This window comes from Orbicella franksi, chromosome 3 (assembly GCF_964199315.1).
Source record: "Orbicella franksi chromosome 3, jaOrbFran1.1, whole genome shotgun sequence".
Classification (NCBI taxonomy): domain Eukaryota; kingdom Metazoa; phylum Cnidaria; class Anthozoa; order Scleractinia; family Merulinidae; genus Orbicella; species Orbicella franksi.
In genome coordinates, this window is record NC_138147.1 from 33241927 (window position 1) to 33256293 (window position 14367).

Consider the following 14367-nt stretch of genomic DNA (forward strand, 5'->3'; position numbering starts at 1 on the left):
GTCTATGGAACGCGGCAGAAATCGACAAGACTCACGGACCTGCATACATAAGCTTTCTTTACTCACAACTTCTTTGAAAAAGAGAGAAAAAGAAAACAGAATGACAATGATCATAATGTTCGACGCAAGAATTCGAACAGGCCCCTCTGCGTGGACCTGCGGATTCCCGTTGGCCGTGTGATCGCGGCAAAATATGCGCCAATTAAGCCGTAGAAAAACATACCTCGCTTTTTCCGTTTATTTAAGTATTTTATCGACGGGTACACGGCTACGATTCTTACATAAGGAAAAGGACGCAACATTTGTGTGTGTATGTGTGTGTAGCGGGGAGGGGTGGTGGTGGAATGGGATGGAGGCTGCGGACGTCTACAGCTCCTTGACGACTCCGCAAGTGTCATTCACTAGATTACATATTTGCATCTAAAAGCTGCCGAAGCTTCCGCTTTCCCCGAGATTTGCATAATGGTGTACTCCGCTCTAAACGAAAAATAATCCGCAGAAAGCCGGATTTTAGACTTTACCTGCCTTCATTAAGGCAATCCAAACAGGCTCTCTGGCATGTTAGAGTGATTGTAGTTGTGTTCAAGTCGCACCAAATATTTGTTTATGTGCATTTTTGGCTTCTGCCGGCCCGACGGCCATTTTAAAAGGTGATCATTTAAAATCGTGAAACTCTTCTGTCTTCTTCGATCGTTAGGACAGGTGCCATTTTCAGCGAATTATCTCGATAGTTGCAAGCAGCAAGACGAAAAAAATGTCGTCAACAAGAGACTATACTCGCGCTGAAACCAGTGATAAAACAACGAATGTTCCTCTGCTCAGCGAAGATTCTTGGGACGATGGTCAACTAAGCGATCCAGTATTGGTGATCACAGATACTGTGGAGGATGGTGAGCCCGATGTTCGTTTCTCTGTCTCTTCTGCGAAAGGTGAAACAAGCCTAGGTTGCCCTTGTAAACTGCAGCTCACAAAGACCACCGTTCTTGTAGCAATCATAGCCGTTTTGATCATTATTTGTATCGTGTTGTCAGCGTTGCTCACACGGAGTGGTAAATCGTTGTTTGGAGCTAAGCAGGAAGCAGTGTGTGTCACTGAGGGCTGTATTGACGCCGCTCATCATATGTTTCACTCCATGAACCGATCGGTTAATCCATGCGACAATTTTTACGAGTTTGCGTGCGGTGGATGGGCTCAGAATAACCCCATTCCTGAAAGCAAGGCGTTCTGGGGAATATACTCAGTTCTGCAGGAAAATAACGAGAGAACTGTGCGGCAATTATTGACTGGCGCAGCCACTAACTCTGAAGCCATAAAGAAATCGAAGACTTTCTACGACGCATGCATGAATTTGACAGCAATCAACAAGAAGGGAGCAAAACCGCTTCTGGACATTATGAAGAAACTTGGAGGGTGGAATGTCACCCAGGATTGGAACTCGTTCAATTTCGATTTCAACAAAACGCTTCAAGGAGTACACAGGTATTCGGTTCCTGTGTTCTTTAACACAGATGTCGACGCAGATGATAAAAATTCTGCCAAAAATATCCTTAAGGTAATAATAATAACAAATGAAATATACAATTCTAGTCGATGCCCGTGGTTTTTCTTTGTTTGCACGAGCTTACTCGAAAGAAAAACGCAACACAACCGCAACCTTAAAACGCGAGCAATCCCCGACTTACCCAATTGTTCTGAATTGTTATTTGGTTGTAGGTTGATCAGGCTGGACTTACACTCTCGAGGACTTATTACCTCAAGAATATGTCTGACCCGGTGAGTTGCTTTATAAAAATACACTGTTTAAAATTGAAATTACAAGAAAGTTAAAAAAGCTCTATATTTCAGACAGAACTATTATACTGCAACTGGTATTTTTGAGGTGCGGGGTTGAGTAATTACCCAAAGGATACATTACGCAAAAAAACAGAGAAAAAGTGATATGTTAAGCTTGCCACAGAAAATCTTGTATCAAACAAGCTAAAAAATATCAAACACAACCTGAACTTGGAAGAAAACAAAACAAAATTTCTGATGCAGAACCCTTTCCTGTCCCCAACATGAAACTAGTATGGAGCTTACTTGAATGGCTTGTGTTGACAGAAACTGGTGGCTTACTTGAAGTATATGACGACTGTTGGTGTGTTGCTGGGAGGCAAGGAAAATGAAACAAGACATCAGATGCGAGAAGTCCTGGAACTGGAAATGAAACTGGCACAGGTTTGTCTTCCTTTTGATCAACAGTAACCAAACTCCAGCCTGCATTGCAGACGGAAATTTAACCACGTATATATATTGGCGGTATACAGTGTCTGGCTACCCAGGCACCCCAAACTCCTGACCATGGATGGACATCCAAAAGCCAAATAATGCTAATCCAAAGAAAAATAATCCTGTTTTTAATCCTCTAGTGTTAAATCCTCTCACTGTTTTCCACACTTTGAGTTAAGTGTAGGTTAAGTCTGAAGGACTGCAGAAAAATGAATTTGTTACAGTTCAACGCCTATTTAACAGCCACCCTCAGGGAATTGGATAGTGGCCGCTTAAAGGGGGCTGGCCGCTTAATAGAGGGAAAAACTTTAGATAAGCCCTCATTGGGGCCTTGATTACTGGCCTCCTAATAAGGGTGGCCATTCAAAAGGTGGCCGCTTAATATGGGTTCGGCTGTATTTATATCTGACCCTAATCATGAATTCGATTTGACGGTGGTCCTGGGTCCGGGAGGGGGTCTCCCATTTAAAAGGGATGTGGGTGCTCCTCAGAAATGTTTTAAACAACCCCTAAGAGGTACACATTTTCTCCTGGAAATTTTTTCGGCACGATACCCTTGAAGGTACTGCATAAGCTCCCGCTGTGGACCTTTTGAGGCTGAACACCCTGAGAGGTACCAAAACCGTATTTTTAACCCCTAAAAGGTACGACAAGCACCCCCGTCTTTCATGTGGGAGTCCTCTGTCCTTTCATCTGGGACCTGAAACTGAACCTGGTTTAACCAAAGTCATTCCCAGGTTCTTCACACAATAAATGGATCATGTTAGAACTTTTTAAATATTGAATCGTGTGGTGTTTCTTTATCAGATTTTTGTGCCTCATGAGAACAGGAGCCAAATCGATGAGATATACAACAAAACAAACATCATGAAACTTCAAAAGCTTTGTAAAGAGGTAAGGGTATTCCTAGCCAGACCATTTTTGAAAAGAAGTCTCTCTTCATTCATTCTCTCTTCATAATCGTGTTTTAAATAAAGGATTTTACTTTACTTTACTTATTTTGCCAAACCGATCTGCAATTTGACTCCAAAATTTAGGTCTCTGATTAGTTTTTTCTTTTTTTGCGCTTAAAATTTGTAACCAAGCAACCATCAATCAGAAACACTTCATGGTTCTACGTCATCAGCGTCACTCTTCCAAAGGGACACAATCGAGCAATGGAAGTAGGCTCCCTTGCTTGATGTCCCTTCCCTTAAAGCAAGAAAGAAACACATGGAGCTTGGATTTCAATTTGCAGGGGCCGAAGTCTGACTTAAATGTCTTTTCCATTGCTTTCAGATAAACTGGCTTGATTTTTTCAAGAGCCAGTTTAAAGACATGCCAAAAATGCAAATTGGAGAGAAAGAAGAGGTGGTGGTGTATGCTACACGTTATCTTGCTGCCTTGTCGCCAGTCATAGCCAAAGCTTCACAAGGGTAAGGAGTTTCGTACATGATGTTAAAAGAGATGGGATTATATTTTTAATGGAACTTTGAGTCTTAAATAATTGCAAACTTTATGCAGATCGAGTCACCCCAGTGGAGATGTCCAAAGTTTTCAGAAGAACTTTTATATAACTTTTTTATGGCGGGCTTTGGACGTGGTGGAAATTAGCTAAATGATATGTCGAAATATCATTACGTGGAATAATTTGAGCTCAACGGTTTATTTGATATTTCGGAGACCGCTAGAAGCCTGAGAAAGGTACCCCATTTTGGGCGGAGCCTCTCCGGATAGGCCAATAAAGAGAGTAACCCCTCGCCCCCGACGCTATGCCCACAAATTAATATTGTTACATTTCTTCCAGGGTGTTAAATAATTACATGATGTGGCGAGTTGTGGCGAGCCTGGCCCCGTCATTATCGGAAGAATTCCGTAACGCGCACGAGGATCTTGTCAAAGTGCTCACCGGCTCCAAGCGATCAGAAGACTTGTGGAAGCGCTGTATGGGAGAGACTGACGACGCCATAGGAATGGCACTGGGATCTCTATTTATTGAGAAGGCCTTTGAAGGAAGCAGTAAACAACAGGTACTTAGATAGGCACTAGATAGGGGATGGTCCAGTGGTGAGAGCGATCGCCTCCCACCAGTGTGGCCTGGGTTCTATTCCGGCCCATGCGCCTTGCTGCGAGGGGATTTTTCCGGGTTCTCCGGTTTTCCTCCCTCCACAAAAACCAACATTTCCAAATTCCAATTCGACCAGGACAGAGGACCTGCATGAAAACCAGCTAAGGCTGATGTGGCTTCCTCTCTAAATATATTGCAATTAGATGGTCTACGTGTCACTTGGCCGTTTCTGCGAGCGACGATAGGTAACCCGAGGTGATACAAATTCAGTAGCGGTGGCGAGGGAACTTTTGTAGCCTTGGGGAAAGCTGTGCCTTTCAATAACATACGGACTCTAAAATTCAAAGCTCAACCGACAAATGCGTTTTTCGCTGCCGTCAATGAAATGTTGGGCGGCTCCTCCCTGCTTCCGACTACTGCCGAACGCGCGATAATCAAATCGTTGAGCACAGTCCAGACAACGAAACAGTGCTCGGCAGTAGTCGGAAGCTGGGAGGAGCCGCCGAACATTTGATTGACGGTAGCGAAAAACGCATTTGTCGGTTGAGCTTTGAATTTTAGAGTCCGAATGTTATTGAAAGGCGCAGTAACGACTGTCACTTTACCTTCATGGACTAAAAGTTGTCGTGGCTCGTTACTGAGTGTTTTTTCTTATTCACCGACGCAGCGAAAAGTTTCTTTAGAACGTTCTGCTTGGTTTGTCGTACAGGAGATGTGCGTTACTTCTGCAGTCTAAATTCAAAGTCATTTTTGGTTAATTTGAAGATTCCTAAACTGACGAGACTTTTGACTTTTTTTGACTGTTGTACGTAGCTGAAAAGATGCCTTTGAAGTAGGTCTCTTGTTGTACCATAATACAAGGTGCCCCGTCCCTCCAGTTATTGTAAAGTTAGCAATGGTTAATATAAATAAGGGGTATCTTAAGCCCGGGATAGTCTAGTCTGTGATAAGGTAGAGATTTTTGGCGCTAGTCTAGAATAGGGTTGCAAAATCAAGCTGATCATGGTCTAGTATAGGGTAAGAGTTTCAGTATCCCAACGGCACACCCCTACTCAAAGATTTACAGAGTACCCCGGGATCTGAAGAGGGTTTCCAATAACAGGATATCGTTATTTTCAGTTATTGTGCTTCTTACGGTGTTGTTTATGGGAAGTAGTGAGAGTAACGGGATACACTTGAAAACTGAAAAAATGTATTTACAATGTTACAAAATGTTTCTAGGCAACCGAGATGATTGACGCAATACGTACATCGTTCAAGAAAGGTTTACCAGATCTTGACTGGATGGATGACAAGACCCGCCGAGCAGCTGAAGACAAGGTACCATACACTTTTTGAATTCTTCGGCAATGGGACCACGCGAGAACAAGTTTGGGTATAATGTAACCTCTCGAACGAGATTCGCGTGCTTTCAGTAAAGGACCTACGTTTAGCCTAAATTTTTCGAGTTCGTCGTTTGTAATCCGTGTCAATCTTCTCCATCGTTAACGATCCGTATTCCTTTATGGTTTATTTTTATCTCTTTGGTGATTTTCTATGTCAGTACGCTACTATTTTCAGGTTTCCTTCAGTTTAAAGGTAATTTTGTAAGTGGTCAAAATAACGTGACTGAGCTCCTTTAAGATTCATCTTCATTTACTGATTTGTCCTTGTAATATAAAGTCAGCCAGGCAGGATATAAAAAGCGATACCAGTCCGTAATCCTTACAGAAAGCGACGACTGCCAACTAAAAGGATTTTACTATTTTTTTGTCCTTAATTAAGGCGGATGCCGTTGTGGATATGATTGGGTTTCCAGACTACATAAAAGATCCCCAAAAATTAAAGGAAAAATACGACGGGGTAAGTAGAACTTCTGCGTGCAATACCGGCGGTACATTTCAAACACCGTACGCAATATTTGAAATATTGACATATTCCTGACGATTACGATGCTGCCCGGGGCCGGATATGAAGTCGAACTGAGAAACAAGAACTATTTAAACGTTGTAAGGAAAACTCGCAAACAAAAAGCACTTTGATAGATATTTTCCCTGATTGCAATGGTGATGAAACAGGACCCTACAACACTTTTAGAGGCAAATCGTTCAAGTAAAAAAATCAACCATTATTGTAAAAAAGGCAATCTTTCCCGCGCCATGATGTCGTGACATCCGTTTACAGTACTTTCGAGTTCTTGTGCTAGCTACTTTTACGAGCGTTTCAAAGAAGATTGGCCAAAAAAACAGCAGTTGTTCCCTCGACTGATGTAGAACAAGTTGTGCATCTCATAATTCTTTTTTTTTTTTTTTTACTAGACGTAAGATTGTGATTTTGCGGGTTTTTCGTTCTTCTTTCAGCTAAATTTCAAGCCGATGGAGTTCTTCCAGAACAAAAGGAATTCTGATGACTTTCAACAAATGAAAACTCTGAAGCGTCTTCGAGAGCCAGTGGACAAATATAAGTAAGGCTATGAATAATTCAAATCAGGCTCTTTGGGTGCTTTCCATTATGCCAAAAATCCCGAAAAATGGAAAGGTCCGTTTCGGTTCGGTCTGACCGGAATATTTTGGACCACCTATAGAGGTGATCCACTTTGATCAGTCTGACCCGACGGACTGAAATTTGGCGTTCCATTTTGACAAGTCGGTTGACTCGGCTCGTTGCTTACTTCTCTTCAGTAGATTTTCACTAATCTGCACGAATGCGGGGGATTGCATTGGGGTCTCTGCCTGGCATAATAGCAAGCACCCTGTGAAACCTAAGTCAGCTTGGCTGAGGGCATTTTATAAACTGCGTGAGCGGCTATTGGCGCGTTGATTTGGCTGAGAAGTTGGAAAACCAATTGAAAGATGTCAAAGATCAATAAAAAATTTTCATCGCGCGTGCGTGAATTCTTATCTATCCACTCTGTTTCCTCGCAGGTGGTACATGACGCCTTCGACTGTGAATGCTTATTACAGTCCATCACGGAACCAGATCGGTACGTTTAGTCCACGAGTCGATTCTTAACCAATTTCACGGTATCTTGAATATGCACGAGCAAAACGTCATAATTTAAAACCCTTTGAGAGGGTTTTTGTGTGGTTATTTATAAACATTTCTTTTTTTCTTGTAGTTTTTCCCGCAGGGATTTTGCAAGCTCCGTATTATGACAAGAAGTTTCCAAAGTAAGTTCATTTGGAAATGCAGGCATTCTTTGATGTTAACTTGTCTATTTATCTTCATTCACATTCATTTTTCCTTGCTTTTATGCCGGCAGAGTCATCAACTTTGGAGGGATTGGCTCTGTTGTGGGACACGAGCTTTCTCATGGCTTTGATAATTCTGGTAAATATTACAAGTTTAAGAAATAAAAATTTCAATTATTTATTACGGTTGAAGCATTAAAACGACACTGAAGACCGGTGTATGCGCAATTTATACAGCCCTGTAGTGCGAAAGCCGTACTGGCGAGGAATTCTGTATGAACTTTTAGTACCGGAGACAGTCTACACGGATCAGTTTTTTATGTTTTGAGGAACATTTTCAAGGGTTTCTTTTATCAGCTAATTTAATGTTTGTTTACTAGGTCGCATGTATGATAAATACGGGAATTATGGAGTAATGTGGTGGACCAACAGATCTGTGGAGCAGTACAAGTCGAGAAGTGATTGTATGGTTAAACAGTATTCAAAGTTCTCCTACTTTAATAAACATGTAAGTAAAATAGAGCTTTGTTGCAACCCTACAGAGTACAAATTACACGAGGGAATTACACGTCTGAACGAACCTGATTAAATGATCCATCCATCCATCCATTTGTGTACTGATTGACTGACTGACTGACTGACGGACGGACGGACATTTTGAGCGAAGAATTGACTGGCTAATTGTTTGTTTGCTTGATCGATCGATCAATAGATTGATTGATTGATTGATTGATTGATTGATTGATTGATTGATTTACTGATTTATTGCTTGACTGATCGATTGATCTATGTAAGTTAATAATTACTTATATAGCTTGGCGCTTGATGCTCTTGAGACAATGAGTAGATAATTTAAAAATTATGACGTAAAACTGTCTTTCTTCCATTTCCTACTTTTTGGCCAGGTGAAAGGAAAAGTTACCCTGGGTGAAAACATAGCTGATAATGGAGGCTTGAAAGCTGCTTACAATGTAGGTATTCTCGTTAATTTATAATTTAGAACAGGCATAAACCATGGAGATTTTCTCGCAGATCGTATTTCAGGAAACACTTGTCACTTTTTATATGCAGTGACTATGGATATACTAGGAAGTTTCAGTTGTGCGAATGGAACCAGAATTGACGATCTGGAAAGAAAGTAACCAATCAATTCAATTTTTATGTGTTTACTTTTGTATATTGATCCGTATTTTTTTCTCATGTTAGGCCTACAAAGAATGGGAAAGTAAAAATGGCGCTGAACCACCTCTGCCACTGCTGAATATGACACCTGACCAAACATTCTTCTTAGCCTTTGCACAGGTATATTTTTGCCTCATTTTTTCCAATCTGAACAACACAACAGTCCAGCGTACGAAAAAAATACTTATTGATAAAGATTGCTTCCAGACCAGCTGTATTTTTACCCCTCTTGCAAGATATTTTATTGTAGATTGCTCCTCAGTATTCTAGTAGGTTGTCCTAATGTTGACCGTTACCTAGGTTACTCCTGTGTGGTGAATGAGCTGTCTCGTGCAACACATTCACCCCGGGTCGGCCAGCGCTCAAACCCAGACCGCTCGATCAGGAGTCCGACGCGGTAATCATTAAAGGGAAACCAACCTCACACAGCTGCGGGAATCACTTGTGTTTCTTTGAAGCTGTAATGTCATCTTGAAGTGAATCGTGTTTGACGCTCAGTCGTTAGAAGAACTGAGACTCGTTATAAGCGTCTAACCATACGACGAATAACTAAATTGTGTTTTTTTGCTGGTTGGTTGAAGTGTTTTGCTTCTGCCTTGATTTTTCCTTTTCTTTTTCTTTGCGATGCGGTGGGAGAGGGATACTGGCGTACAGCCCAGCCATTCAGTCAACCTTAATACTGATTTCAGTCTTCACCGCGAAACTTTCACGTTCCCCCAGACTCTTCCTCGACTAAAGTAAACAATTAACAGCAAACTGACAGAGATGCTCATATGCTTCGCATTATAGCTACGATTATCACGTGATGAGAAGTGTAGAACGACGTCTTTAATAAGGATGTTTACTTTGTTAAACGTATCAAGTCGCATAGAAGGTTGACATTTCATGTTAACTTCTTGTTCTGCAGAACTGGTGTGCAGACATAAGAGAGGAGGTCGCGAAAGTAAGGCTTGATGATGACCCGCACTCACCAAACAAATTTAGGTAACGTGCCGATTAAATAATTGCCCAATAAACGTGTTGTATTGACAGTTAGGCCCTGTCAACACTACGCCGGAGGAATTTGAAAACGGAGGTTTTACTCTGAAAATGCATCAAATGTTTTCCGTCCCCACTACGCTGGAGAAATTTGGAAACGCAACAATCACCGGTCATTTTGCATTTGTGTTTGAGTAAAACTCAGGTAGGGTATCGTAACGTCATCGTATTCGAAAACTTCGTTTTCAAAATGTTTTCCGTCCACACTAAAACACAAGGCCGACGTTTTCAAATTTCTCCGGTTTGAAGAACGTTTTCGAAAAGCTCCGTTTTCGTGACCGGAGAAATAAAGCTGCGTTTTCAAATTCCGCTGGCCTAGTGTGGACGGGACCTTGTATAGGGAGGTTTCTTGTTAGAATAGAACCCCTTATTTTGATAGCAGTTTTTGGGCGTTAAAGGCTCTTGTTCCCAAAATAACATTTCGTCTTCAAGGGGGAGTGTTTACTCAAGGAGGCGCTTATAATTCCAGTTTTCATAGTTTCCAGTATCATTTAACTATTTTAGATTAATTCTGAAATTTCAAATGGTTGCATTCACTGTCGTGTTTAATGTTTTTCTTGCAGAGTTCTGGGTTCTCTCGCTAACTTACAAGCATTTGCTGAAGCATTCAAGTGTCCGCCTGGCAGTAAGATGAACCCTCCGGACAAATGTCACATTTGGTAGAAGCTAGACTTATGAAGAGTTTGACATCATCGAGGACGCCCGGATCAAAAATTACTTTGTTTAAAACTGCCTATAGTACGATAGTGTTTAGACTAGTCACTGTAGCTCGATTAAGTCGAGGCTCGCGTACGGTTGTTTTGAAAACAAAATAAAAATTAAAAGTAGTCACTCTGGCTGATCAAACTAACCCGCGAAGGCTTTGAATCGACCACAGATGGTGGTAAAGGGTATTTTCGTGACTCATGTTCGGCCCTTTTTTTTTTCCTGTGAAATGTGAAATGGCTAATTTTTTCCTCGTGAATCGTGATTTTCATAGTCGCCGTGAACCGTGATTTTCCAAAACGTTCTCTTTTATTTTCCGTGAAGCGTGAAATGCCAATGTTGTATCTTTCGTGAATTGTGAAAGGGCTGCTTTATTTTCCGTGAAACGTGATCTATACCCCCCTTTACCACCCTCACCACGCGGTTGCCAAGCGTGGGAAAACGTGGTCGGTTACGAGCTCGCGAAAACAAGTAGGTGCGGGAAACTCGCGTAAGGCAAGTGGCGGCTAGCTTTAGCGTTAGGTTTCCTGTCGAGTTCTGATTGGTTAAATTGACAGCATGCGTGTTGTGATTGGTTAGAGCGTGGTGTTGGTGTTCACTGAGGGCGCGCAAAACTAAAACAAAAACAGGAGTTGAACCCGCGTCTCTTTACTGAGCCAACCGGCCCGGTACACTTGATACTGATAGTGATAACGCTGAGTAATGTGTCGAGTCACAAAAAAACTTGAAATCTAACCAAAGAAAATTAATAACTTCGATTCAATAATGTTCAATTTGAATCATTTGTTTCAGTTGTTTGCTTGGCCCCACTAGCCTTTGTGCTCTAAACACTATAAACACTGGTAAATATTATAATAAAGGTTATTTTTTATCTTACATTATGAATAAAATAGGCTTATCAAATTATTGCTTAATTTAAACGTGATATATAAGGTACTAAAACATTGGATCACCTATGTAAGGTAGAAGGAGGAAGGCGGAAGGTGATTCTCACTGAAAGCGCGGGAAATCTTAAAGGAGTTAAAGTAGGGAGTTTAAGTAACTACGACGGCGACGGCGGGGACAACGTCGATTAAAAAATGAATGTATATTATGCCTGCTCCATGGCTACTAATTTCGCGATACTCTAAAGTCATTGTTTCTCTTTGTCAAAACTATCCCGAAACTGATCATGGAACACAGCGTAAAATTCGAAATATAACTTTTGAAAATTATCCGTCGCGGTTCACGTTCTCCAGAAAACGCAGAATTTGGACATTTCACGTTGTTATTTTTCGTAGGATGGCAAAGAAATGTACCAAGAATTATAACGCACGTGCACGGCCATTATTCTTCTCATTAACCGTTTTGTTCAGCGACGTTCCCGTTCCTATTGCCGTTGCCGTTTTCTTAAATTCCCTAATTCAACCAGGGGCCTAGCTAGGGGGGGTGGGGGGTGCCCCTGGACCCCTCCCCCCTTGTAAGCCTTTTTTAAGCAAACAACCCACAACAGGTGGCAAAAACGACATGACAGTCTGGTGAATACCCTGACTTTGACACAGTGTGACTCCCCTTTAAAAAATCCTGGCTACGCCCCTGTCAACAAGAGCCAAACGCGGGAAAGCCTACCAACGACTAAAATGAACTTGCAACTACTTCGCTTTTTTCCTATACTGATTTATTTTCTGGTTTAATTGTGTTTCATTGGGAAAAAATTAACATAATGAATGACTGTATACTTATCTCGTTTGTTAGTTGCAATCTTAAACCAGGTAGTTAGTTTAAAAAACTGTTGTATATAATATTCAAAAGTTTTCATTATGTACATAGAAGCCGTTGGTGTATTTTAGATGCGAGCAGCACAAGTGAATAGTTTCAGTTGTAGTTTAAAAATGTCAATCGGGTCTCTTTATGTTGAAATTTACAGTTTAAAGTAAGACAACGGTTACAAAGTGTTCACCGACAACTCGTTATCTTGATTAAATAAATCAACCACCGGATTATGGCAGAACACGGAGAAATCTCCCTCTCATATTCTGTTAGAGTTTTTTACTGTTTTTAAGTTTATTAAAATGTTAGCTCCTGCACTCGGAAAATTGCCCAGTATAACATTCCCACGGTTGAAATAACCATAGCTTTCAACGTTTTCGTTGGAGCTGGCGAACGTTACACGAAGTGGAAACAAGTGAAGCGTAAGCATAAGGCGACATACGTAGACGCAGTAAGTTGATAATTGGCGCCTTTTGTTAGGAAAATTTCCAACGAAAGGCGCTAATTATCGGCATCGTACTGTTTATCAGCATTTTACTACTTCTGCGTATGTCGGCTTATGCACTAGTGAGAACCACTGAGCCTTAAGGCTTTTCGCAATGGTTGCGGCGACCGTACAACGTGTTACACCGCAGCAACGTCTTTGTCGTCGTCTTCGAGCGTGTACTTCGCAACAAAATTGCACTTTGTACGAAGCATCGCCTGGTGACATGTCTGGTGTAACAACGCCTTTGTATTGCCCCTGTGTACTCGTTGAACTTCTATTTGGGGTCTTTTGTCAGCATACTGCTTAGAAGGCCCAGCACCAACGTTCGCTCCATTTCGGAGTCTGTCTGGCAAAGCCTTTTATTGTCAGCGTAAGATAAACTGTAACTCAACAAGCTAACAGATTAATTATCTGATTAATTATTAAAAGTGAAATGTTGTCACGAACGTGGGACAAAGAAAAAATCTGAGTCCCCGACAGGATTACTCAACGAGAACAAACCTCGGTCATAGGACTGTGTGTTCTTTTCAAGTAGAACTCACATGGCCATGCACCTGTGAAGCATCCACACAAAGGTCAGGGAACCCCAATACTGAGCATGCTACAACATTCATCAAATATGTAGATGATTTATAACATAAGGAGAATTTCAGAAGTACTTATGTCGATGAAGCTCTGGTCAATACACAAATCGTCAATAAATTGGATGATAAGCTAATGCTTAACAGCATCTGGACACAAGTTAGCACTGCTAACACATGGAGGGATGCAAGCTAGTCTATTGCAAGTTCCTTCTCCTAAATTTTGGCATGTTTCCCTAATAGGTCCCCAGCACCCTTTTATTCTTCTATATAGAGAGAGAGACACTGCAAGAGTACACTGTCTTACCCAAGACCACAACACAGTCCCAACAAACAGAGTGCAAATCCAGACCAGTCTTTTAGCCAGATGGGTGTCCAGGCATCCTGTGGACGGCCACTTCCCAAAGAAAATTGTTTCATTTTTCATATACGTATCTTATTAGATGTTTTGGTGTGTATTATTGCTGTATATTTTTACAAGTTCTGCCATATTTTGACGAGCCGTATGGGCCTGTACAGCAAACAGGTTTCCTACTGTACAAATAACTGTACAATATCGCTGTATAACTGTACTGTTATTTGGACGGTATTCACTGCGGTTGGATAATAAGTTGCCTTATAAATTACTCATTTGAGCATGCTCTGTAGCACATTTTGGATGTCCACTTTTCAAATCTTGGCTAAGAGCCTGACCCTGACTGATCATTCCAGTACCATTCACTCCAGAGTCCAGTAACCCTAGAATGCAGCTTAACTTTAAGATTGCGCTTAATCAAGCTATAAGGGTAGTGAAAACAGACTTGCCCCACCACCAAAGTAAGCATAATGTTGACCTACATGGGTTGAAATCCTGTTCAAGCCCGAGTTTCTTTCAAGTTTTATTTACAAAATGCTGAAGTTGCATACAGAACTGCAGTGATCTACCATATATCTATTTCATTGAGCTCAATGATTGCCAGCTGTTGTTCAGGAGGAACAGAGCCCAGAGTCAAGAAAGTGGTGGAAATTTAGCCTAGTATTTCAGCATTTCTGCTATGTTGTGTATTCTGACAAATTAACGGGATTTAGCTGTCAATGTTCTATGATTTATTCCTGGAGTATCTAATTTTGTTTGATTGTCGACCGTTCGGCAATTGAACA

General features: G+C 41.3%; 1 protein-coding gene across 2 annotated transcripts; it reads left to right on the top strand.

Moving 5' to 3' along the window:
- Positions 1 to 162: 162 nt before the first annotated feature.
- On the top strand, positions 163 to 11286 carry LOC145482155 (endothelin-converting enzyme homolog). Of its 2 annotated transcripts, XM_081460760.1 has the most exons (18): positions 163 to 556; positions 698 to 1552; positions 1714 to 1773; positions 2101 to 2217; positions 3076 to 3162; positions 3547 to 3683; positions 4055 to 4277; positions 5537 to 5635; positions 6080 to 6157; positions 6655 to 6758; positions 7219 to 7277; positions 7413 to 7464; positions 7557 to 7624; positions 7866 to 7993; positions 8391 to 8456; positions 8692 to 8787; positions 9575 to 9651; positions 10269 to 11286. In XM_081460760.1, the coding sequence occupies exons 2-18, from the start codon at positions 755 to 757 to the stop codon at positions 10366 to 10368; spliced, it is 2349 nt and encodes a 782-aa protein (XP_081316886.1). In that variant the 5' UTR covers positions 163 to 556; positions 698 to 754; the 3' UTR covers positions 10369 to 11286. The 2 variants fall into 2 exon arrangements, with proteins under 2 accessions (XP_081316886.1, XP_081316885.1); XM_081460759.1 differs by having other exon boundaries at positions 163 to 1552.
- The last annotated feature ends 3081 nt before the right edge of the window (positions 11287 to 14367 follow it).

Coding starts and splice junctions, on each gene's coding strand:
- LOC145482155 (XM_081460759.1), top strand. CDS start 755: ATGTCGTCAACAAGAGACTATACTCGCGCTGAAACCAGTGATAAAACA. Junction 6,158..6,654: donor TAAAGGAAAAATACGACGGG/GTAAGTAGAACT, acceptor TTCTTCTTTCAG/CTAAATTTCAAGCCGATGGA. Junction 9,652..10,268: donor CACTCACCAAACAAATTTAG/GTAACGTGCCGA, acceptor TTTTTCTTGCAG/AGTTCTGGGTTCTCTCGCTA.